This window comes from Heteronotia binoei, chromosome 6 (genome assembly GCF_032191835.1).
Source record: "Heteronotia binoei isolate CCM8104 ecotype False Entrance Well chromosome 6, APGP_CSIRO_Hbin_v1, whole genome shotgun sequence".
In the NCBI taxonomy this organism is placed as follows: domain Eukaryota; kingdom Metazoa; phylum Chordata; class Lepidosauria; order Squamata; family Gekkonidae; genus Heteronotia; species Heteronotia binoei.
This window is the reverse complement of record NC_083228.1, coordinates 136,775,404-136,800,046: the sequence shown is the minus strand read 5'-3', so window position 1 is coordinate 136,800,046 and position 24,643 is coordinate 136,775,404. Positions and strand designations below refer to the sequence as shown.

Below are 24,643 nucleotides of genomic sequence, written 5' to 3'. Positions count from 1 at the left end.
TTTTACCTCTTTTGGCCCGGGGATAGTCAGCAGGTTCTTCCCTGCTGACCTCAGTGCTCTCTGGGGTTTATAAGGGGAGAGACAGTCCCTAAGGTAGGCAGGTCCTTGGCCATATAGGGCTTTAAAGGTAATAACCAGCACTTTGTAACGAATCCGGTATATAACTGGCAGCCAGTGCAGTTCGCACAGCCCTGGCTGTATGTGCTCCCACTTTGGGAGCCCCAGCAGCAGTCTAGCAGCCACGTTGTGCACCAGCTGAAGCTTCCGGGTTCGGCACAGAGGCAGCCCCATGTAGAGGGCATTACAGAGTAGACACCCATCAATTAAAATACAGTAGTATGTCTAGATTAAAATGTATAGGTTTCTACTAAGAAGTTCACAACAGATGTAATAATGTGGGGATTAACATCTTTTAAAAGGTAGGATAGATTTTTCCTTTTAGTAAATACATTGTGTTGGAGATATTCAGCTAAAAATTGTCTATGTTACGAGGACAGGAGAGGACATTCTAAAATAATATGGGATATAGAATCAAGGACTCCTAATTCACATGGACATAATCTATTTTGGAGAGGTATTTTCTAAACCTTCCGGTTGAGCATTGGAGGGAGGCAGACGAGCAGCTCTATGGCTCTGTAATGATAAGTCTACGATAAGCCTCTTTTAATTTTACATTTTTGTTTTAACCCTGAGGATTTTACCTTTGCTTTTCAAGGATGTGTTATCTTTCACCAGGGACTGTCTTAGCACCTGCTGGCACAATGGGGGGCTGAGTGGAAAATGTATCTGTTGCTTTGTGCTCGCTTTTTGCCAGTACAATTTGGGCATGCTACTAAGAGCCCAAATGTGAGGGTATATAGATCTGGTTCTCCCAGGTACCACCAGATGTGACCCAGAAAGTCATACCTGTTACTATGTGTCTTTCAATAAACCTTTTCTGAGCACCAGCAAGAGGCCTGATTATTGAGGACCTGAGCAGGTGCTGACAGAGTCCGATCTCCCACAGGAATGCTCTCATTTTGGGATTACCTTAATGCCAAGGGAGGAGGTATGATGTCATGGGTGCAGGGGACCCTGCAGAAGAAACTGAGCCTGCAGAAGAAACTGTGCTCCTGCCACCTGCACCAGTGCCCCTGCCTCCTGCTGGAGAAGATCCAAGCCCCCCTGCCTCGCCCTCTCGGGTGGCTCGTGTGCGTGACCGCCTTCGTCAGGACCTCAGGGATCGGAGGAGGGCGGCACGCTCACGAGCAAGACGCTCCCTGAGCCCTGAGTTTTGAAAGGATTCTGGCCCTTCTAGGAGTGAGGATGCTTGAGTCTCAGCAGGATTCTGGCTGCCTTGCCTTTCTGAGCCAGCAATTAGCCCAAATGGGCAACAGCCAGCAGAGGGCTATATAGCTGTGGGCTTTGGGAGGAGGCTTTGTGGAAGCAACTAGTCACTTACCTGACGTTCTAGCATCCACTTCGGCTTTTGACTTTGGCTTCTGGACTCCCTGACTTTGGCTTTGACTTCTGGACCCCCTGACTTTGGCTTCTGAACCTCTGACCTGCGATACCTGGACTGTGATTTGGTTTTGGCGCCTTGGACCCTCTTTGCTCACCAGCTACAGACCTTGGACTGCCCCTGGACTTTGCCTGACCCAGCCTCAGCCCGTGACATATGACAGTTAATGGCATCATCAAAAGCGGTAGCAAAAGCGTTTGAATTATTATGTGCTCAATCCCACCCCCAGTCACAGAGTGTCCTTCTGTGAGAATAAAACTCCAAGCCATTCTTTCCAGCAGTTCAGATAACCACCTGTGTTTCAATGCCAAGTGCCTGTGAGCACATTCCAGTTCACTTTAAAATAATATGGGCTAAATTATGAGTAGGGCAAAGCCAAGCCAAGCATAGCCATTCAGCAAATGCATTATAAAAGATAAAATGTGGTAGACATATATGAAAGACATATGTTATATGAAATGCAGATTTCACGATCACAGTATTAATAAACAACACTGGCAATTGGCTGACATAGAGTCAATGGCAAGAAGCCTCTGCTTGACATTATGAGGGGGTAAGTTCATGCCTTTAGCTTATTCACAGGTGTGGATGCACGACCTGGGGATTCCAGTGCTCCTGGGGAGGGGAAGGTATGACGGTGGGAGCAGGCAGAATTATAAGGGAAGGAGACGGAGACAAAACAGTGCTCGGCCTCCTTCCAGTCTGCGTCCCATCACAACGGAGACACGTAGTGGGGCTAAGAGGTGTTATGTAATGCCAGGTCCATAAATATTAAGACCTTGATCCTTAGGGAATTCCTGCTTAAGCAGGATATGGACCTGGCTTGCGTGACCGAGACCTAGGTGCAAGATGGGGAGACGGTGGCTCTCTCCCAGATGACTCCCCCAGGTTACTTGGTCTTTCATCAATCATGGACTAGCGGGGGGGGGGGGTGGCGCTATTCATATGGGAGGATTACTCCTTCCGGGCTCTCCCGGCCCCAACGATCGATGGTATAGAATGCAGCGGACTGGCGTGGGATGTTGGGGAGGGGTTGGCAATCTGGCTGGTGTCTCTCTCTCACTCTCTCAGCTTGACTTCGCAAAAGAAGATTTAAGAAAGGTGCAGTAGTCCACTTCTGCTGCAGGCTCGCTGGTGGCTGCCAAGCCCAATGCGGGACAGGCAGGTCTGGCCACAGTGGCTGCAGGGAAAAGTCTGGTTTGGGGTTGGTGCTGTAGCAGTGTGATTCTTCCTCAATCTCCTTTTGTCCTCAAGACCAGCTATGCGTGCGTTCTCAAAGGAAGAGACAGCCTGGTGGATGGTATGCCTCCATGCTTTGCGATCTGAGGCTAGGTCAGACCACTGGTGATGGTTGATGCAACAGGTACAAGGGATTTAGTCAAGGAGTCCTTGTACCTCTTCTTTGGTGCCCCTCTTTTTCTTGTGTTTTAACAATTTATTAATAACACATGGTTACAATATTAATTATCTTTTTCTTTTATTAAACCATATGATATTTCACCCCCCCTCCCTCCAATATTGACTTCCCCGAAGTTATAAATTTGAATTTAATTCTAAAGGTACCACTAATCTATCAAAATATAATACTTTTGATTAATACTAAAAAAATTGTCCAATGTCTTTTTACGTTCCACTCTTTCTCCATATATCCTTTAAATTTCTTCCACTCCTTTTTGAATAAGTCTAAGTCATAGTCTCTTACAGTTTTAGTTAATTTGTCCATCTCACTCCATGATAAAACTTTCACAATCCAATCCCATTTCTCTGGTATTGTTCCTTGTTTCCAAAGCTGCGCATACAATGTCCTAGCAGCTGAGAGCAAGTACCAAATTAAAGTCCTATCTTCCTTTGGAAATTTTTCTAATTGAAATCCAAGCAAAAAAGTCTCTGCAGTTTTCTTGAAGTCATAACCCAAAATTTTGGAGATTTCTTGTTGTATCATCTTCCAATACTCCTTCGCTTTTTCACAAGTCCACCACATATGAAAGAAAGAACCTTCATGTTTTTTACATTTCCAACACCTATCCAACATCTTTTTACTCATCCTAGCCAGCTTTTTCAGAGTCATGTACCACCTATACATCATCTTAAAACAATTCTCCTTAATACTCTGACAAGTTGAAATCTTCATCGAGTTCTTCCAAAGGTGCTCCCATGTATCCATTTGTATTTCTCTATTCACATTAATTGCCCATTTTACCATTTGAGATTTTACTACTACTTCTTCTGTAAACCATTTCAATAATAATTTATATACTTTCGATATTAATTTTTCATTATCTCCAAGCAGGACCCTTTCCAGTTCTGTTTGCTTGCGTCTAATTTCATCCATTTTAATATCATTTTCCATCAAGCTTTTAATTTGTTGCATTTGAAACCAGTCATACTTATTATTTAACTCTAGATTTTAATTCGATTTTGTCTCCTTGAATCTTGAGCAGTTGATTATATGACCTCGCTCTTTCTTCATCAGATTCAGCTGTTATTTTTATTACTTCCGCTTGCACTATCCAAAGAGGTTTTCTCTCGTCGCCATATTTCTTATATTTTATCCAAGTATTTAACAAACTGTTTCCGATATAGTGGTGAGAGAAAAAAAACGTCCATCTTATTCTTCCCATAACACAGATATGCGTGCCAGCCGAATTTATTCCCATGAGCTTCTAACCATAAAGGTTTTTTTTTATCTAACAGCATTATCCAATCTTTGATCCATGTCAAACAAACCGCCTCATGATACAATCTTAAGTCCGGGAGCTGGAAACCACCTCTCTCTTTAGCATCTATTAAAATCTTCATCTTAATCCTTGGTTTCTTTCCAGCCCATGCAAAATCAGAAATTTTCCTTTGCCATTTGTTAAATTGTTTGGTATCCTTCACAATCGGGATAGTTTGGAACAAATACATTATTCTTGGTAAAATATTCATATTGATTGCAGCTATCCTGCCCAATAAGGACAAGTTAAGTCTATTCCATTTCATCAAATCTTTGTCCATCTTACACCATAATTTTTTATAATTATTTTTGAACAAGTCAATATTCTTCATAGTTATTTCCACTCCAAGATACTTGACTTTAGTCGTGACTTCACAACCCGTCACCGTTTGCAATTCCTTAAGTCTATTTGGTTGCATATTTTTACATAAAAATTTCGATTTCTCTTTATTTATATATAGTCCTGCTAGCTCTCCATATTCTTTTATCTTAGCTAACAGCAACGGTGACACTTGAATCGTATTCTCTATTATAAACACAATATCATCTGCAAAAGCTTTATATTTATAAGAGAATCCTCTGATTTTTAATCCTTCTATTTCATTATCATTTTGTATTTGTTGTAATAGAATTTCAAGAGTCATTATAAACAACAATGGTGATAACAGACATCCTTGTCTTGTACCTTTGCTTACCTTCAACTCTTTTGTAAGATCTGCATTTATACACAGTTTTGCATATTGTTCCGTATATATTGCTTTCGTCATCTTTATAAAATGTTCCCCTAAATTTTTTTTTCCATTACTACAAACATAAAGTCCCAACTCAGATTGTCAAAGGCTTTTTCTGCGTCTACAAAAAATAAAGCCGCTTCCTTTTCTGGATGTTTCTCATAATATTCGACAACATTAATAACAGCTCTTACATTGTCTCTTATCTTTTAGGAAGAAATCCGGCTTGGTCTTTTTTTATAAAATTCATCAAATATTGCTTCAGTCGTTCTGCCAGAATTCTTGTATAGATCTTATAGTCATTATTTAGCAGTGAAATTGGTCTATAGTTCTTTACATTTGTGACATCTTTATCTTCTTTGGGAATCAAAGAAATTACAGCTTCTTTCCAGGTATTTGGAATTTTTCCATTTTCTCTTATCATGTTTAACAATTTCATCAGTTTGGGTGTTATCTTGTCTTTGAGGATTTTGTAAAATTTAGACCATCTGGCCCAGGAGCCTTACCTTCTTTCATTGCTTTTATTGCTGCTTCGATTTCAATTTTCTCTACTGGGTCGTTTAAAGTCTTTTTCATATACTCACTCAGAGGTGCCACTTGAAAATTCCGTAGATACTCTTCCATTTTTCCTTTCCTTATTTTCACACCCTTAAATAAATTTGCATAATATTTTAAAAATTCTCTTTTAATTCCATCTTGATCTACTATTGTTTTTCCATCAGCCATAATTTTATTAATGGTTTTATTTTCTTTCTTTTTCTTCAGTTGCCAAGCCAAATACTTTCCAGGTTTATTCGCACTTTCAAACAATTTCTGTTTCAAACTTTTTAAGTTCCATTCTAGTTCTTTATTCAGCAAATGTCTTACTTGTGATTGTAATATTGTAATTTCTTTTATTAATTTCTTTTTCCCAGGCCTTTTTTTCAATTCCCTTTCTTTTTTATTTATTTCATTTTGTAATGCTGATAACCGTTCTTCTTTGGCCCTCTTATCTTTATTGTTCAATGCGATTAATATTCCTCTCATTACTGCTTTATTAGTGTCCCACACTGTTTGAAATTCCATGTCATCAGTTTCATTTATTTGGAAGAAAGCTGCAGTTTCCTTTTCTAAAAATGTCACAATATCTTTATCTTGTAGCAAGTCCTCATTAATTCTCCATCTTCTTGTTTTCATTTGCAATTTTGTAAGCCAACATATTGGGTTATGGTCTGCACAAACCTTTGGTAGAATCTCTACTTTTTTAGTTATAAGGCCCAAACTCTTGGAACCCCATAACATATCTATTCTAGAAAAAGAATTGTGTCTAGCTGAGAAGTATAGTCTCTTACTTCAGGATTGAATTTTCTCCATATATCTTCCAAATTTTCTTGTTTAACCAATTCAAAGAAAGAATTTGGTAGTTTTCCCTCGTTGTCATTCTTCTTTTGACTTGATCTATCAATATTATTTTGTATTGTCCCATTGAAATGGCACATCATTAAAATCTGGTCATATGTCTTTTCATCTAATTGTCGATTAATTTCTTTAAAAAACTTATCTTTCGCTCCATTGGGTGCATATAGTCCTAATAACAACGTGTTTTTTTTCCGCCTCAATTATCACTTCTACTGCAATATATCTTCCTCCTTTATATTTAAATATTAGTTTTGGTTGTAGTTGTTCTTTAATATAAAAGACTGCCCCTCTTTTCTTTTGTTCCACTAATGAAAAAAAATTCCAGTCCCAAATTTTTATTCCACAAAAATTTACGATCTTTTTGTTGTATATGAACTTCCTGTAAACAAATTGTTACATTTTTGCTTTTTAATCCAGTGAAATGTTGTTCTTTTTTGTGGCGAATTTAGTCCATTTATATTCCAAGATAGTAACTTGTACTCCATTATGATATAGACTTTTTATTCTCTTCAAAAAAGCTATGCATCTCTTGTTCACTCTTTATTGTAATCCTTGTTCCATGTTGTTCAAAGCCAATACCTTCAGATAATATCCATCTGAATCTTGTGCCCTCTGCACGTAGCTTGTCTGTTAACTTCTTGTATTTCTTCCTGTCATTAATCACTTGTCTTGGTAGCTCTTTCATTATTTTGACTTTGCTCCCTTCTATGATCCAATCTTTTTGAAAACCTTTGTTTAGGATTTTTCCTGCTAGGTCTTTAGATCTTAATCTTATAAGTCCTATCTCTTGGTAGGCCTATATTCTTTGCATATGCTGAGTTAACTCTGTAGGCTCCATCCAACATACTTCTGAATTTTTCAGGATCTTCTTCTAAGTATTCAGTAATAATATTCACCATGTAATCCATGACTCACTGTATTTTAGCACCTAATTCATATATTTTATCTATTTTAAATAATTTATTATGTAACTGACTATATTTAAAACTGCATACACTGTTTTAATTGAATCATGGAATTCCATGTCTGTTAGCCGCCCTGAGCCCGCCTTTGGCGGGGGAGGGCGGGATATAAAAATAAAGTTATTATTATTATTATTATTATTAAGTCTGCCTCCTCCCCTTCAGGTACTCCTCTCAAACGAACTTGTGTTTCCATCAACTTGCAATCATGTATAGTAACCTTCTCTTGGAGTTTTAACAAAGTAGAAGCATGTATATCCACTTTTTCCTTTACCTCCTTAACTCTATCTTTGATCTCATCTTTAAAGCCCTCAATATCTTTCCTAAGATCTCCAATTTCCTTTTTTAAGTCTTTTTTCATTGCCAATTGCATTCTGTCCATTGCTTTTAACATTTTAGATTCTAGGGCATCGAATTGGAATTGCATTTTGTCAAATGAGTGGGCCCTTGCATGGGTTACCCTCCCTTCTGACATTAAAAAAACCCACCAAAACTTAAAAGTTTTTCCAATCAAAGTTCAACACCAAATCCAGTAGCTTAGAGCCTGCTGTATCAAACAAAACTAATTCTGTTTTTCTCTTAGCTTCCTAAGCTGAGATATTGATTTTTAACCAATTTGACAGTTTTACTTCCTTTTAAAATGGCAATCTATGGTTCTCTATGGTTAGAGAGGTCCTTCTTGATCTTTGTCTTGATTCCTTCCTGGTTCAAATGTTACAGCTTTTGTAATCCTTATAGACTTTGTTTAATTGGTCAAATACTTTTACTTCCTGGTTCAAATTGCTCTGTTCGCATGTCAAGTATCGCAGCCTTTGGAATTTGTAGGGATGTAGAAATAGCCTGCGTCACCAGTCCCAAGCTGCAAACATTCAGAAAGTCTTTCTCTTTTTCTCCAAGCTCTTTCAAAGCTATTAAATTCAATTTTGGCAGGCTGTTATCTTCATTTATTCAGTTATGTTTCAACTCAGTTCATTTATAAATTCCAGCAATGTTTAAAGCTTGTAGGAGTGTGAAACATCCACAGACAAAACACCTGCGTCACCAAACGCAATTATTCAAAACATCTTCCTCTTTTCCCGAGTTTTGCTAAGGCCTTTAAATATTCAAAGTTCAAAAGTTCAAAACTGGCAGGTGATTATCTTCCTTCCATTACTCCTCAATTTCATCTGTTTATAAACTCCGCAACGTTTAGATAAGCTTAGACAGCCTCAAGAGTAGGAATATAAATAGGTCCCTGATTGAAGGGATCTTTCCCACACCTCTTAAAGAGGCAGTGGTCCGTCCCCTCTTAAAAAAACCATCAGCAGACCCGGCCACATTGGCAAACTATCGGCCGGTGTCAAACCTTCCCTTCCTGGGTAAGGTCATAGAGCGGGCGGTGGCGACTCAGCTGCAGGGATTCCTGGAGGACACTTCCGCACTGGATCCATTCCAGTCCGGCTTCCGGCCAGGTCACGGGACAGAGACAGTTCTGGTCACCCTCATGGATGATCTTATGCGACATCTGGATCAGGGCGGCTCTGCAGTGCTGCTGTTATTAGATCTGTCAGCCGCTTTTGACACGGTTGACCACCAGCTACTGACTGACCGCCTCACCGATGTGGGGATACAGGGATCTGCCTTGCAGTGGCTGACTTCCTTTCTCCAAGATCGGGGACAAAGGCTGGTGATAGGGGAGGAAGCATCCCAGAGGCACTCCCTTAGTTGCGGGGTGCCGCAGGGAGCGGTCCTATCCTCGATGCTATTTAATATCTATATGCGCCCCCTTGCCCAGATTGTCAGGAGGTATGGACTGGGTTGCCATCAATATGCGGATGACACCCAGCTCTACCTAATGATGGGTGGCCAGTCTGACTGTACCCTGGAAAACCTAGACCTGGCATTACAAGCCGTGGCCTCCTGGCTCAGACTGAGTCGGCTGAAATTGAATCCGATGAAGACGGAGGTTCTCTACCTGGGTCGGGGCGGTCCGGGGAGAGAGATCCAGCTGCCGGCCCTTGACGGGGTGCCACTGATACCGGTCCCCAAGGTCAAGAGCTTAGGCGTGCTCCTTGAGTCCTCCCTTACAATGGAGGCTCAGGTGGCAGCCACTGTTAGATCTGCCTTTTTCCATCTTCGGCAAGCACGGCAGCTGGCCCCTTACCTGGAGCGCAGCGACCTAGCGACGGTAATCCATGCTACGGTCACCTCAAGGATAGATCACTGTAATGCTCTCTACATGGGGCTACCCCTGACGCTAACCCGGAGACTACAACTAGTGCAGAACGCTGCGGCATGGCTGTTAATGGGGCTACCACGACGGGAGCACATTCAGCCAGTGCTGAGAGAGCTGCACTGGTTGCCTGTTGTGTTCCGAGTTCGCTTCAAGGTGTTGGTACTAACCTTTAAAGCCCTTTATGGTCAGGGACCTGCCTATCTACGGGACCGCCTTTCCCCATATATCCCCCAGAGAGCACTGCGATCAGGGACAAAAAATCTGCTGTCTGCCCCTGGCCCAAAAGAAGCCAGGCTATGCGCAACAAGATCTAGGGCTTTTTCAGTGGCAGCACCAGAACTTTGGAACACCCTCCCAGAAGCTATAAGGGCCCTGCGGGATTTGTCGGCGTTCCGCAGGGCCTGTAAGACTAAACTGTTTAGACAGGCTTTTCTGGTTGATTGAAAATGGGCTGCCACCGGACATCCTACAGAAGCCGGCGATCATAGTCAGAACCCAATACCGCAAGACTGGATTGAGACAGTGCAAATAGGTTTAAACTGATAAGTGTACTATGGTTTTATATGTTTTATGGAATTGATTGTTTTTATGATATTGTAAGCCGCCCTGAGTCCGCTTGCGGAGAGGGCGGGATATAAATGTAAAGTAATAAATAAATGAATAAATCAATCAATCAAAGTACCTTAAATAGCTATTCTTTGCACTTCAGCTTTCCATTATCTCGCAATTATAAGTCCTTTCTTAAGTGTCTGGTTTCCAACAGGCTTAAGTCAAGTTAATGACTTTTTAATCCTCTGCAGATGTTGATTAGATGTCCCTCTAATAACGCCGGACATCAAGATTTGAAAAAGGTAGCTCCCCACCTTTCTAAAATCGATATCAACAGCTCAAGGGTCTTGACGTCATCTTGGATTAATCCTTAACTAAGATTAATAGGCATAGACCCCTCCAGAGAGGCCTTTTATACCCTGAAAAGAGGGGGGGAAATCCCCCTTACTAGGGAGCTGCAGTCTGCCTTCCAAGCCAAACAGGAAGTTGCCCCTCTTTTTCGATGGCCAGTGGAAAGTTCACCATAGAGGGCAATCTTGGTAAGGCGGTGGTTCTCCATCCTGGAGATGTGCCCTGCCCAGCGCAGCTGCGTCTTCAACAGCAGTGCCTCGATGCTGGTAACCTCCGCCCGGTTGAGGACTTCAGTGTTGGTCACAAAGTCACTCCAATGGATGTTGAGAATGGTGCGAAGGCAGCGCTGATGAAAGCACTCAAGGAGTCGCAGGTGATGACGGTATAAAACCCACGATTCAGAGCCATAGATGTGGGTTGTCATCACAACCGCTTTGTAAACATTGATCTTTGTGCCTTTTTTCAGATGCTTGTTGCTCCACACTCTTTTGTGCAGTCGGCCAAAGGCACGGTTTGCCTTTGCCAGCCTGTTGTCGATCTCCTTGTCGATCTTAGCATCTGAGGAGATGATGCACCCCAGGTAGCTGAACTGCTGGACTGTCTTCAGAACTGATTCACCCACAGTGATGCAGGGAGGGTGATAATCTTCCTGGGGTGCAGGCTGGTGGAGAACTTCTGTCTTCTTCAGACTAACTTCTAGGCCGAATAGCTTGGCAGCCTCTGCAAAGCAGGACGTCATATGCTGCAGAGCTGATACCGAGTGGGAGACGAGTGCAGCATCATCAGCAAACAGTAGCTCTCGGATAAGTTTTTCCATTGTCTTGGAGTGAGCCTTTAGTTGCCTCAAGTTGAACAGGCTGCCATCGGTGCGATAGCGGATGTAGACACAATCGTCATCATCTAAATCTACTGCGGCTCTTTGAAGCATCATGCTAAAGAAGATCGTAAAGAGAGTTGGCGCAAGAACACAGCCTTGCTTTACACCTGTGCCTATTGGGAAGGGCTCCGAGAGATCGTTGCAGTGTCTGACTTGGCCTCGCTGGTCTTCATATAGCTGGATGATCATGCTGAGGAACCTTGGGGGACATCCAAAACGTTCCAAGATTTGCCACAGGCCTTTCCTGCTAACGGTAACGAAAGCTTTGGTAAGATCGACAAAAGTCACATATAGACCCTTGTTCTGTTCCCTGCATTTCTCTTTGAGCTGCCTGAGAACAAATACCATGTCGGTGGTCCTCCTGTTAGCTCTGAAGCCGCACTGGCTCTCTGGGAGGAGTTCTTCTGCAATGGTGGGCACCAGTGTGTTCAGGAGTATTCTGGCAAGGATTTTGCCTGCAATGGAGAGCAGGGTTATCCCCCGGTAGTTGGAGCAGTCTGACTTTTCCACTTTGTTCTTATGTAGAGTGATGATGATTGCATCGTGAAAGTCCTGAGGTAGTTTGCCTTGTTCCCAGCAGGTGACAAATACTTTGTGAAGTGTGCTGTGTAGTACTGTGCCCCCATGCTTCCAGATCTCTGGTGGGATTCCATCAACTCCCGCTGCCTTGCCACTTTTCAGTTGCTTGATGGCTTTAACAGTCTCTTCTAGGGTGGGAATCTCGTCCAACTCTGTTTTCACTAGTTGAAGTGGGGTGACGTGGTTTGCTGAGTCTTGAACTACGCAGTTGGCACTGAAGAGAACCTGAAAATACTCTGACCCCCGGTTCAGTATAGATGCCTTGTCTGTGAGGAGCACTTGGCCGTCTGCACTACATATCTGAGCCTGATATGATGGGCCATATTGTGAGGAAAAGCCCCCTACTTTTCATACATATGGACATCGTGATCACCAGTATGGTTGCCAGGGTGCCTGGAGATTTGACTCTCACGCATCTGCTCTAAGAAGTGGACTTTGCCCACAGCTTCTAAGGCTTATGTGGCAGCTTTGCATTCTACACCTCTGGATGCGTGTTAGCCAGAACTCTGCTCCTTGTGTGCCCAGTCTTGGCCGCTGCAGTGGGAGAAGCCAGGCCACCATGTTTCCAGCCTGCCTCCATGAACCTAAGGCTAACAACACCGGGATCCATCGTGCTTTCCTGATTTCATCTCCAGCATCTGCTTCAGCTTTGCATAAGCCTATCCAAGCATACCCTGCCAGGCTGGACTCCATTCCTTCTTAGTGGGAAGATCACGTACACAGCCTGTGTCACCCTTGGCCTGCAAGCAACCCATCTGCCCCATGAATGGATTAACAGCTCCACTGTTGTTCCTGATTGTCTGGAAATACCCTAAACAATGGATCCTGCCCAGAAGATGATGGGAAAAGAGGAAGAAATCTCCTGTCTCAACCAAGTCTTTTGTCTAACCCGGGTGATACCTAGGCCAGTATTTGATTCCCTATTGTCACCTTCCCAGATAATCCCATTTAACCTCAAATATCCAGCCATTCCCATTCTTACCCCAGTCTAATACCTTGGAGCCGCCTCAGGCAGTATTGCAGCTTGGAAATTTCCAGGTTCACCAGACTAAGGTGAAGTTCATTGGTCAAAGCTGACATCCAATTAAGAGCTACCAAGGAACTCGCCATTGGCTCTGCTCATGTCCAGCCTTCTTGGTCATCGCAGAGCCTCCCCCTGCTCCTCCCCAAGACCTCCCAGCCCCTCAGGGTCTAAGAGAGCCTATTTAACCCCTGACCCAACTCCACTCATGTGTGCATCTATCAGCAACCCACATTCCGCTGTCTAGATCCATCCCCAATTCTGGCCACAGTTTTGGGTCCATTTCCCCTGTCCTCTTATGTCGCCATTGGAACCTTCTTGGAAGACTACGATGGTAAATATTACCCTGTGTGTCCACCCTTATATGTTCCCCTATCAATCTATCTGTGTTTCTTAGGCCTGTGTGATTGTATTGTATTTTTATCTTGTGTGAAAGAACTATTATTCTAAATAAATTACAATTGGTTTTATTAAATTAGAGTCCTTTTTATTGAGCATTTACTCTCTGGATGGTTGAGCCTGGTATATATTGGTAAAAAGATTCCTATTAAGCCAGGTGTCCACCTAACTAATTCCCCAACCTCATTTTGAGGGCATTTGGCTTAACAATATACTGCCTTCAGGGCTTCGTAGAACCCTCTTAGATCTCCAGTGTCTGCACACAGCTGAGTTCTCTCTGCAAGCTTGATCCACCACTCGTTCTGAATGTCTCGAAGCTTGCGCTGGAGGTTGCTATATGCAGTGCGAAAGGTTGCTTTTTTCCCAGGACAGGAGGGCTGAGCAAGATGTGCTTGGTAGGCAGATCTCTTTTTCACCAGTAATTCTTGGATCTCTTGATTGTTCTCGTCAAACCAATCCTTGTTCTTCCTAGTGGATAACCCGAGGACTTCTTCAGAGATCAACAGGATGGTAGTTTTTAGGTGTTCCCAGAGTGCTTCTGAAAAGGGTCTATGGGGCAACTGGGGTCCTCAATTCTTGTCTGGAGTTTTGCCTGGAAAGCAGCTTTAACTTCGGCTGATTGAAGGCTGTCAACCTGAAACTTCCTCTGAGGGATAACTCCTCTCCTGGGTGTGGGTTTAAAGTGAAGACGGAGATTGCAGTGTACAAGACGATGATCTGTATGACATTCTGCACTGGGCATTATTCGAGTGTGTAAGACATCTCGAAGGTCTCTCTGGCGCACCAGAATGTAGTCGATAAGGTGCCAGTGCTTGGACCGTGGGTGCATCCAGGTTGTCTTCAGACTGTTCTTCTGCTGGAAGATAGTGCTATAAGCAGCAAAGCGCTGGGTTTGCGGAGGGGGGGGAGCTTTCTCTGTGCCTAGCTTCATCTGCTGCTCCCCCTCCTCCGCAAACCCAATGCTTTGCGAAGGGCTGGGTTTGCGGAGGGGGCGGGTGCTTCCTCTGTCCCTGTCTGCCTGGCTTCAGCTGCTGCTTATAGCAAGGGCTGGGAACAGAGGCTGCGCTGCCTCCGATTCCAGCCCTTGCTATAAGCAGCAGCTGAAGCCAGGCAGACAGGGACAGAGGAAGCACCCGCCCCCTCCGCAAACCCAGCGCTTCGCAAAGCGCTGGGTTTGCGGAGGGGGGGGAGCTTTCTCTGTGCCTAGCTTCATCTGCTGCTTATAGCAAGTGCTGGGATCAGAGGCTTGGCTGCCTCCGATCCCAGCCCTTGCTATAAGCAGCAGCTGAAGCCAGGCAGACAGGAACAGAGAAAGCACCGCCCCCCCACAAACCCAGCGCTTCGCGAAGCACTGGGTTTGCGGAGGGGGGGGAGCTTTCTCTGTGCCTGGCTTCATCTGCTGCTTATAGCAAGTGCTGGGAACGGAGGCTTGGCTGTCTTCGATCCCAGCCCTTGCTATAAGCAGCAGCTGAAGCCAGGCAGACAGGGACAGAGAAAGCACCCCCTCCGCAAACCCAGCGCTTCGCAAAGCATTGGGTTTGCGGAGGAGGGGGAGTTTTCTCTGTACCTGGCTTCATCTGCTGCTTATAGCAAGTGCTGGGGACAGAGGCTTGGCTGCCTCCGATCCCAGCCCTTGCTATAAGCAGCAGCTGAAGCCAGGCAGACAGGGACAGAGGAAGCACCCGCCCCCTCCGCAAACCCAGCCCTTCGCAAAGCATTGGGTTTGCGGAGGAGGGGGAGCTTTCTCTGTGCCTGGCTTCATCTGCTGCTTATAGCAAGTGCTGGGGATGGAGGCTTGGCTGCCTCTGATCCCAGCCTTTGCTATAAGCAGCAGCTGAAGCCAGGCAGACAGGGACAGAGGAAGCACCCGCCCCCTCCGCAAACCCAGCGCTTCGCAAGCGCCGGGTGTGGAGGGGGCGGCGTGCTTTCTCCCTGCCTGTTTGCATGGCTTCAGCGCTGATGTTAAAGCAAGCGCTGGGATCGGAGGGCAGAGGGAGCGATCCTGGCGCTTGCTGTAAGCATCAGAGCTGGAGCCAGGAAGGCAGGCGGGGGAAGCACCGGGACGGAGGCAGCGGATCACCCCCCCCACCCCCCGAGGAAGGTACATATGGTACCTTCGCTCCATAAGACGCACACACTTTTCCCCCCACATTTTTTTGGGGGGGGGGAATGCGTCTTATGGTGCGAAAAATACAGTAAGTCTGCTAAGACAATCTCTCTGAGAAAGATTTTTATGTCTTGCCGCACATAAAATATTATCAGTCAGACATCAGATCTTTGGCTAAAGAAACAAACAGTTTACCAAGTTGACACCCTCTCTCCTAGAAATATCCTCTTTCCCTGACCATAGAGAAATAAGGTAAGACACTTCAAGACGACCCAACAAACTCCTATGTCAGCGATGTGGTGGATCAACAGGACGTGACTTGCAGCAGCACTGACCCACCTCGGTCCATCTCTCCCCTAGATCTTGTAACAAAGCAATCAAGGCAGTTTCTTCTGTTACTTTAGTACTACAAGTTGGCATTAATCATGTTAATAATGTGGTATGATGACGTAATATGTGCCTTGATGATCATATTCGTATGGTGCTTGAATAAGGTATCAGAAGGCTTAATGCTTATGTGTCTTTAATAAGTGCAGAGTATAAAAGGCTGTCCAAAAGAGAGAAACAGCAGCACTTCTTGAGAAAAAGCAGGCCATCAGTCAAGAGCATTCAACTTACCTTCGTCCTTAGAAGGATACCAAGACCAAGAAGGAGAACTATGTGGATACAAGCAATACTGGTAGCTGTGCTGGTGTGTCTCCTGATTCTACACTTCCTGAAACTGCTCCAGACACACAAGAAGTACCCTCCCGGGCCTCCTCTACATGAAATATTTGCAAAGGTTATACAGGCCGGATTCAGAGTTCATCCTGACATGTTTACTGAGGTACCCTTTTTTAAAATAGTTAATTGGCTGAAAAAAGATAATGAGCCAATAGTGCTCTGCAATCTATAGCTCTGGGGGCAGATTTTGCTCAGTACAAAAAAACTATGGCATTTTAAAAAAGAAAAGAAAACCCTTAGGTTCTGGTATTCTAGAATCATCAGTATGTAAAGAAAATGGCCGGGAAAGATTTTCATGAGACTAAAACACCTCCTTATCGATGCTTGATAGAACAGGAAACAGCAGAGCAAACCAAGGGTGAACCATGCACAGATTTATGATAGAAAATTAAAATAATCACACAGGGTGGCTCTGATTTACTTTGAGATCTCATATGCGTTGTGTCTTAATAAAGGACTAACGTCAGCTAGGATTCTGGGTTGCAGAAACTTTATAGATCAAAGCTGTCAAGGGACTTGCCATGTTATGTATCTGCTGGGGCCTATTTGCCTGAGATTATCTGTAACAGTGATGGGAATGTCGGGAGAGGATGCTGGGGCTGCTTTTGTCAGCTTGCTTTTGCTTCTATCTGTACCTCATGAAATATCCATTCGACCCTGGGAGGGAGGCCTGCATTTCAAGGATGTGTTATCTCTCACCAGAGACTGTTTTAGCACCTGCTGGCACAATGGGGGGCTCGGTGAGAAAATGTATCTGTTGCTTTGGATGGGCTATAAGAGCCCAAATGTGAGGGTATATAGATCTGGTTCTCCCAGGTAGCTCCAGATCTGAGACAGAAAGCCATACCTGTTACTATGCCCTGATGCCCTGCAGAGATTAGAGGGAGGAGAGGGTGGAGGGAGAGGGGTAGGTGATTTAATTCCACTGGGAAATATCTGCTGGGGAGGAAGAGCTCGTGCCTTACCCCATGTGAAGCACAGAGAGAACAGTTAAGCACAGGAAGAATGGAGTGACTAACCTCCTCAGCTGGTCATACTCTGAGGCAGAGCTAAACCTGATCTGGAGAAATCATGCCCTGGAGCTGGCACCCTCACATCCCTCTGAAGCTGATCATAAGGACTCAGACAGACTGACATGATAGTACAGATCTTTCTGAAGTTTCCTTTGTAGGTCAATCTCAGCAGGTGTTAGATTTCGGGTTTGCGGGCTCCTTTGGATGTTACATTCCAATGACTTAATTACCCTTTTTACTGACAGGAATAAAAACAAAAAACAAAAAACCTCTAGCAGTTGCAAAACAAAATCAGTCCTTTTGTCTGCTGGATGATAAGTGATTAACAACTATTCACTGCTCAAGATCAATGTATCATAGTGCTTTTATTAATGAAAGGAAAAGAAAAGATAAGGTGTAAATGAAATAAAGTAAATCTGCTGGCAGGTGCAAAAGGGTTGCAAAAAGGCATACATAAAGGCTTTGACTCTGACGACAATGGGTTCAATCCAAACTAGATTTTCCATCAGAGGGGAATTTTCCTCCCTTCCCTCCTATATTAGTCATACCCAGTCCAGAGGTCTACAGTAAATTCATCTCTTTAAAAGTTAAAGCATCATTAACTAAGCACAGAATCTCCTTAAAACTGCTAAGACAAACTCTCTGGGCGTTTTCGCACTCACCTTAATCAGCAGCGACGCCCCTCTTCACCGTTCAGGATCTGCACGGATTTTGCACTAATTGCCGCGGAGCACCCGGAAGAGCCGGAAAGTCCCGGCGCTTTTGCGGCGCAAACGGAAACTGGTTTTTGGCGGTTTCCGTTTGCGCCGCAAAAGCGCCGGGACTTTCCGGCTCTTCCGGGTGCTCCGCAGAAATTAGTGCGAAATCCGCGCAGATCCTGCACGGTGAAGAGGGGGTCGCTGCTGATTAAGGTGAGTGCGAAAACGCCCTCTGAGAAAGATTTTATCTCTTGCCGCACAATAAAATATTATCAGTTAGACATCAGATCTTTGGCCAGAGGAACACACAGATCTTTTCTGAGTTAATTATTTTATTTTTAAAAAAGCACAACTCTGCATACTATGGAAGAACTTAAAGATATAATAATAATAATAGACCTTTATTGGCATTAGAACGTAAATATAAACATGTGAAAATTAATCCTACAACTCCAGAAAAAAAAAACCCTGTGACATGCAATAAAAATCAGATCTATCATTTAAAAAAAACAAAACCTTTAACTAAATACATAATGCTCACAGTTCTTCAAGAGTGAGGCAAATCAGATTTTAAAATGACAGACACCATGCAATGTAAAAGAAGAAGCCCATCATACAATGTATGATAATCAAATGTAAGGTCTCCTTTGACTGGAAACCACCGGCAAAAAGACTTATATGGCAACTTTTATTATGAAGGTGACAGTTAAGAACAAGAAATTTCTCATTTTAAGATGTGTTTGTCCTCTAAATGAACTAATTGGAAGCTAAAGCTGAAATACTTTGGCCACAAAATGAAAGGGAGCACTCACTGGAGAAGATCCTGATGCTGTGATAGACAGAAGGCAAAAGAAAAAGGGAACGGCAAAAGATAAGATGGCTGGACAGCGTTACTGATGTAACTAACATGAATTTGAGCAGACTTCATTGAATGGTGGAAAACAGGAAGGCCTGGCGTGACTTTGTCCACGGAGTTGCAAAGAGTCGGACTTGGCTGTGCAACTGTACAACAAAAGTTAATTAGATCCTGGCCCGGATCTTATTAGATCTTGGAATTTAAGCAGGGGCAGCCCTGGCTGGTATTTGAATGGGAGACCACGTAGGCATACCATGGTGGTGAGGCAGAGGCCGATAGCAAGCTACTTCTGAACACTTTTTGCCTTGAAAACTCTTGTGTATGCAATGCTCACAGTTCATCAAGAGTGAGGCAAATCAGATTTAAGTGAGGGTTGTTAGTTCCTGCTTGGCTCCTTGGAGCCTTTAGGACTGAGCTTGGAGACACTGAAACAATGGGAAGCATGATCCAAAGCTCTGCTTTCCTGGACCAATAGTTACCACCTGCTGATCCTAAGGATCCAATGTTGTTGCAGTGCAGGAATTTTGTGTGTATATAGTTGGCCCCATTGGCCCAGTTCTCCAGTCTTAGTTTACCAGTTGATATGTTGTAATCACAATAAAGTGACGGACTGCCGGGACCACCACGGAGGAACTGCTACTAAGTAAACACCCAACCTGTCTCTGTGAAAAAAATATATAACAGCTTGTAACAAATATAATAAGTGTCTGTATTCTATCACAAATCCAAATAATAATATTATATGCAGTACAAAATATACAAACTACGAGAGAGTTTGTATATTTTGGACTGCATATAATACTATTATCTCGACTTGTGATAGAATACAGACACTTGTTATAATATTTGTTACAAGCTGTTATATATTTTTTACACAGAGAGAGGTTGGGTGTTTACTTAGCCATCACAATAAAGAGCTGTGATCAGTCTTACCAGAGCCTCCTCATGTATCAAACTCAGTATTTTACAAAAGCCCTGTAGTGCTCACCGTACATCAACTGTGACTTTACAGCAAAACCAACAAAACGTGGTGGGGTTGAATTTGTTCTTTTTCTTGTTGTGGGGCAAAGTACCCAAATTCCCAACAAGGTTAATGTGAATATTAGCAGGCTTGTTCTGGCTTTCAGGTGCCTATAATTGGGCCTCCCTGCCAATACTACCCTTATTTCTTTCAAGGCTGGACTCAAGAATGCGGTAACTGGCCAATCAAGAGAACCTGTGTTCCATTCTGTAACTAGAAGGGAGTGGGGAAGCAGAAGTGGATGTCATCATCTTCTGGAGGGTTCCATAAAGTTGAGCCCCCGATTGAGTTTGGGAGACCACCTGTTGCCGGATGGCCAAAGACTATAATTAAGCCATAGAGGGAAGCTGTGCTAACTTTTTGATTTGACTGGGTTGCAGCTCTAACTATGTCCTGTTTCATCACGATAGACTTAAGCCTCTAGCTTAGACTCTTATATTCTAAGAAGGTATGCCATCTAATACTAGGTAATGAGGTATTAGATAGAAAGTCAGCTCTTGTTGAGAGCCAGTTTCGTGTAGTGGTTAAGTGTGCAGACTCTTATCTGGGAGAACCGGGTTTGATTCCCCACTCCTCCACTTGCACCTGCTGGCATGGCCTTGGGTCAGCCATAGCTCTGGCAGAGGTTGTCCTTGAAAGGGCAGCTGCTGTGAGAGCCCTCTCCAGCCCCACAACACCTCACAGGGTGTCTGTTGGGGGGGAGGAAGGTAAAGGAGATTGTGAGCCGCTCTGAGACTCTTCGGAGTGGAGGGCGGGATATAATTCCAATATCTTCTTCTTCTTCTTCTTCTTCTTCTTTCTTGCTATCAGAGTGCAGAGACTGTGTTGCCTAGTGATATCTTGTTTTTTAAAGTAATTCATCAACCTTTGTACGATTTACTAAACTCTATTTTCTTGTGTGCACACAACCTTGAGGATCAATGAGTCTGAGCGCTGCTCACTTGCCAGACAGATAGTGACCAGTGCTCCATCTTCTAAGCTAAGGTAGTGTAAGCTAGCTCAGTTTTTCAGCCTCCAGCTCACACATTTTTGTCTTAGCTCAGGAAAAATGGCCCCAGAGCAAACTAATTTATACAAGTAGCTCACAACTTTAATGCCAGTAGCTCACAAAGTAGAATTTTTACTCACAAGATGCCACAGCTTAGGGGGAGCACGGGTAGTGACTCAACCGATGATAACAGACGGGAAGTTTGGGGTGCATGGGAGGTGCCTCAAATCGGGTCGGTTCAGAAAGAACTGTCCCAAACATTCCACACAATCCCCCGCAAGTAAGTCCAATCCAATCCGCAGGGTGATCAGACGGCTGTATCACACTATTCCTTTGGTGCGGTTTGGGGTTTTTTTTCCCCACACACATTTTAGTGATCATGCACACATGTGCACACATGCACTCATGCACTCTGGGCACTTTTTAAAAAAATACCAGTGAGCACCTATAGCAGCTTGGTGGGTTCACACTAAGAGTGTGCATTCGGTTCGGCCGAACCGAATAGACCACCGAATACCCCCTGATTCAGAAATATATGGCGTTGTATACTTTCAAATCCAATTAGAAGGCATTACACGGGAGCCGTATACGGATATTCGGATGTATACAGAACTCAATGTAAAAGGCAGGAAAGGAGCTTCTGCAGTCTCAGGGAAGCTGCTTGCCTCCTTTCCCGCCTTTGAAAGCCTTTTCCTGCCTCTCCCATAGTCTCCCTGGGTTCAGGGAGGGAGGGGGAGAGGAGCCCCAGCAGCCAATCCAAAGCATTCATTTGCAAAATGCATTGCAAATGCATGCTTTACAGGGCTGTTGTGTAGCTGATGGCTGGACTAATCCCCCAGCCATCAGCAACATTGTTATTCTTTTGTTTACTTGGGTATTCAAGTAAACACTGTTCTCTGGCCAATCATGGAGCAGTGGTATTTTTTGAAACTGCTCTGTGTAGGTCCAGAGACACTTTTTAAGGAATCTGCCTGGCTGGACTCCATTCCATTGCTGCTGTGTTGGTGTTGGTGTGAGAGATTCTGCTGCGCTGTCCCTTGGCCTCAGCTGCTGCTGCTCTCTCTCAGCCTTGCCTGACCTGCCTGGAGAAGACATCTAAGATAAGACAGTCTTGGGGTTCTTATTTTTATTTTAGTTAGGGTAAAAGTAAAAGGACTTTTTAAGACTCAGAGTCCCTTCATTTATTCAAATTTGGGTGGGTGGGTAGCTTATTTGGAGTTAGGGTTAGGAAGTTCTGCTGGGGGTGGGGGCCTGGGGTGGGGGTGGGGTTGCCAATTTGCCTATATCTAACTTTAGAGGACTTTTAAAAGTGCAGTGTCCTTTAACTTTTCCTGATTTGGGTGGCTTGGATTTCTTGGGGTTAGGGTGAATTTTTTTTTGTGCGGAAGGGGTTGGTTAAGTTCCTGAATTATTAAAAGTCAATTTTTTTACTGTTTTAAAAGGATTCTGTGTTTCCTTTGTTGCTGCTGTGTTGTGCTGCTGTTGTTCCTTTTCTCTTCTGGTTCTGGTTCTTTGGGGGGGGGGGCTGTTTGGCCTAATTGTTATTATTAAAAAGTTCAGTTTTTAACAGTTGAGTTTGTTGGCCTTTTCTCAGTTGGATTTGTTAGGATCTGTGTTGTTGTTGGTTTTGCATCCTGCCCTGTTGTCCCTTTTCCTGGTTCTGGGTTTTTTTGTGGGGGGGAGGTTAAAAGTAACGTTTCTTTCTCTCACGTTTGGTTTTTTTTAATTACCTCTTTCATGTTACCACTTTCATGTTTTTTAATTACCACTTTCATGTTTTTATAGAGCTATTTTTGGAGTCTGAGGGTTCAATGCAGTTTGAGGGGCTCTCCCTCAAACCCCCTGCCCCCAGTAGCCTCTGATTATGCCCTATGTTGCCATTGAGTTCAATGGCCCATAGGGTATAATGGTGGGATAGGGGCACCCTCTTTGGGTTTCCCTGGAATGCAAATCCCTGGCCCAATCTTTTTGGGACTTGGGAGATTTGTAGGGGAGTGTCCCCTGCAAATTTGGGGGCTCTCTCTCAAACCCCCTCCCCTCCAGGCAGCTTCCAATATTCCCTATTTTGCCATTGATTTCAATAGCCCATAGGGTATAATGGTGGGATAGGGGCACCCTCTTTGGGTTCCCCTGGAATGGAAGTCCGTGGCCCAATCTTTTTGGGACTTGGGGGATTCGTAGGGGAGTGTCCCCTGAAAATTTGGGGACTCTCCCTCAAACCCCCTCCCCTCCAGACCCCCCCAAGTCCCAAAAAAATCATTATTTTGCCATTGATTTCAATGGCCCATAAGGTATAATTGGGCCGTATATTCGGAAATAGCCTTATATCTCCTATATATATGGCTATTCTGAATACTGGTATTCGGAAATATATGGTATTCCGAATATTTTGGCCCCATATATTTCCGAATCCGATTAATTAAGAATTTTTTTTTTTTGCACATCCCTACTTTACACCACCAAGGCACATTGTTTGTGTGCTTTCACATCCAGACACCAAAGAGGCAACTGGCATATGGCTCAGAAATTTGTTACCACTTAGAAAGTGGTAGCTTTTTGAACTGCTCTGAGGACCACAGAGGATGGGGTGAGAACGGGATGGGGATGGGCAGCAGATGTGCACGTTTGAAAGGAATTTTCATGTCAGTTTTTAAGGTGCCTCTGAGTTTCCCCAAACTGCCTGTCTGTTATCAGTCAAGGGGACCCAGGCTTTGGTTCTTGACATGTGTGTGTTTTTAAATTCAGTACTAGTTTAATTGCAACAGTGCTAGCTCAGCAGTGACTACACTTTGCAGGCCTGAGGAGAAACAGGGAGGAAATAGCACCACACATTGGTGGTGGGGGAATGGAAATTCATACCGTCCCATGCTCAATAGAACCAAACCCACTCTGAGAATGATAACTGAGCAAAGATCAAGCCAAAGTGGAGTCTTGTGAGCAAAAACTCTACTTTGTGAACTACTGGCATTTAAGTTGAGAGCTACTGCATAAATTAGTTTACTCTGGGGCCATTTTACCTGAGCTAAGACAAAAATATGTGGGCCAGTGCCTAAAAATCTGTGAGCTAGCACACACTAACTCAGCTTAGAGGGAACACTGGTATGGAGATGAGCCAAGGAAAACACAGAAGGTTGACAACTACATGACTATGTTGGGCAGAATTCCCTATAAAAATACTACAGGTTTTTTGGGGGGAGAGCAGAATAAAAACTCCATGAGGAAGTAATCTAAGTCATGTAGGCTAGAAGAAGAGCAGAACACTGAATTCCATATGTTAATCTGAACAAAAAAATAACATTTATCTATTTCTATCCAAACTGTAGATGGCAAAGGAATATGGAAGCATTTACACTTTTTGGGAACTGAATGTGCCTGTGTTAATTGTGTCTGGATTCCAAAATATAAAAGAAGTGCTAATAAAACATTCAGAAGAATTCTCTGGGAGACCGGTCACCCCATTCTATAAAGTTATAACACAAGAAAAAGGTAAGTTCCCATTAAAAAAAAATCAGTTTCATTCTAGAGAAATAATAAAGGAACATTAAAGAAGGACTCTTCAAAAAAAGAAAAGAAAAGAAAACCATGAAAGTTTCAGCCAGCTGGAAGTTTCTCTATGCAACAGCAGGTAATATCCCATCACTCAGTATGTGGAAGGTATAGGTCTCTTGCATTCCTCTGCAGCGGTCTACTCTCTTTTTTTAAAACGCCTGTGAGATCAGTTAGGAGGGACCTGTGTAGAGAAATAGCCACATAGGGTGGGGAGAGCTCAAGTGAGGAAGGACAAGGAGCTAAAAGCCATCCTCCTTTCTGTTCCACGTCTGCAGCTCTGTTGAGGGGAGGAGCCATTTTCATGTAAGAAGAGCCCTGCTGGATCAGACCAGTGGTCCATCCAGTCCAGCATCCTGTCTCACACAGCAGTTAGCCAGTTCCTCCGGAGG

The 24,643-nt window shown here is 43.8% G+C and overlaps 1 protein-coding gene across 1 annotated transcript in view; it reads left to right on the top strand.

The window, feature by feature from the left end:
* The first annotated feature begins 16,064 nt into the window (after positions 1–16,064).
* LOC132574369 (cytochrome P450 2J4-like) overlaps positions 16,065–24,643 on the top strand; it is a 45,089-nt gene continuing 36,510 nt past the window's right edge. Inside the window, exons 1-2 of the mRNA XM_060242732.1 lie at positions 16,065–16,232; positions 24,029–24,191. Of these exons, the coding sequence (XP_060098715.1) occupies positions 16,065–16,232; positions 24,029–24,191 (331 nt within the window). The remainder of the gene's footprint in view (positions 16,233–24,028; positions 24,192–24,643) is intronic.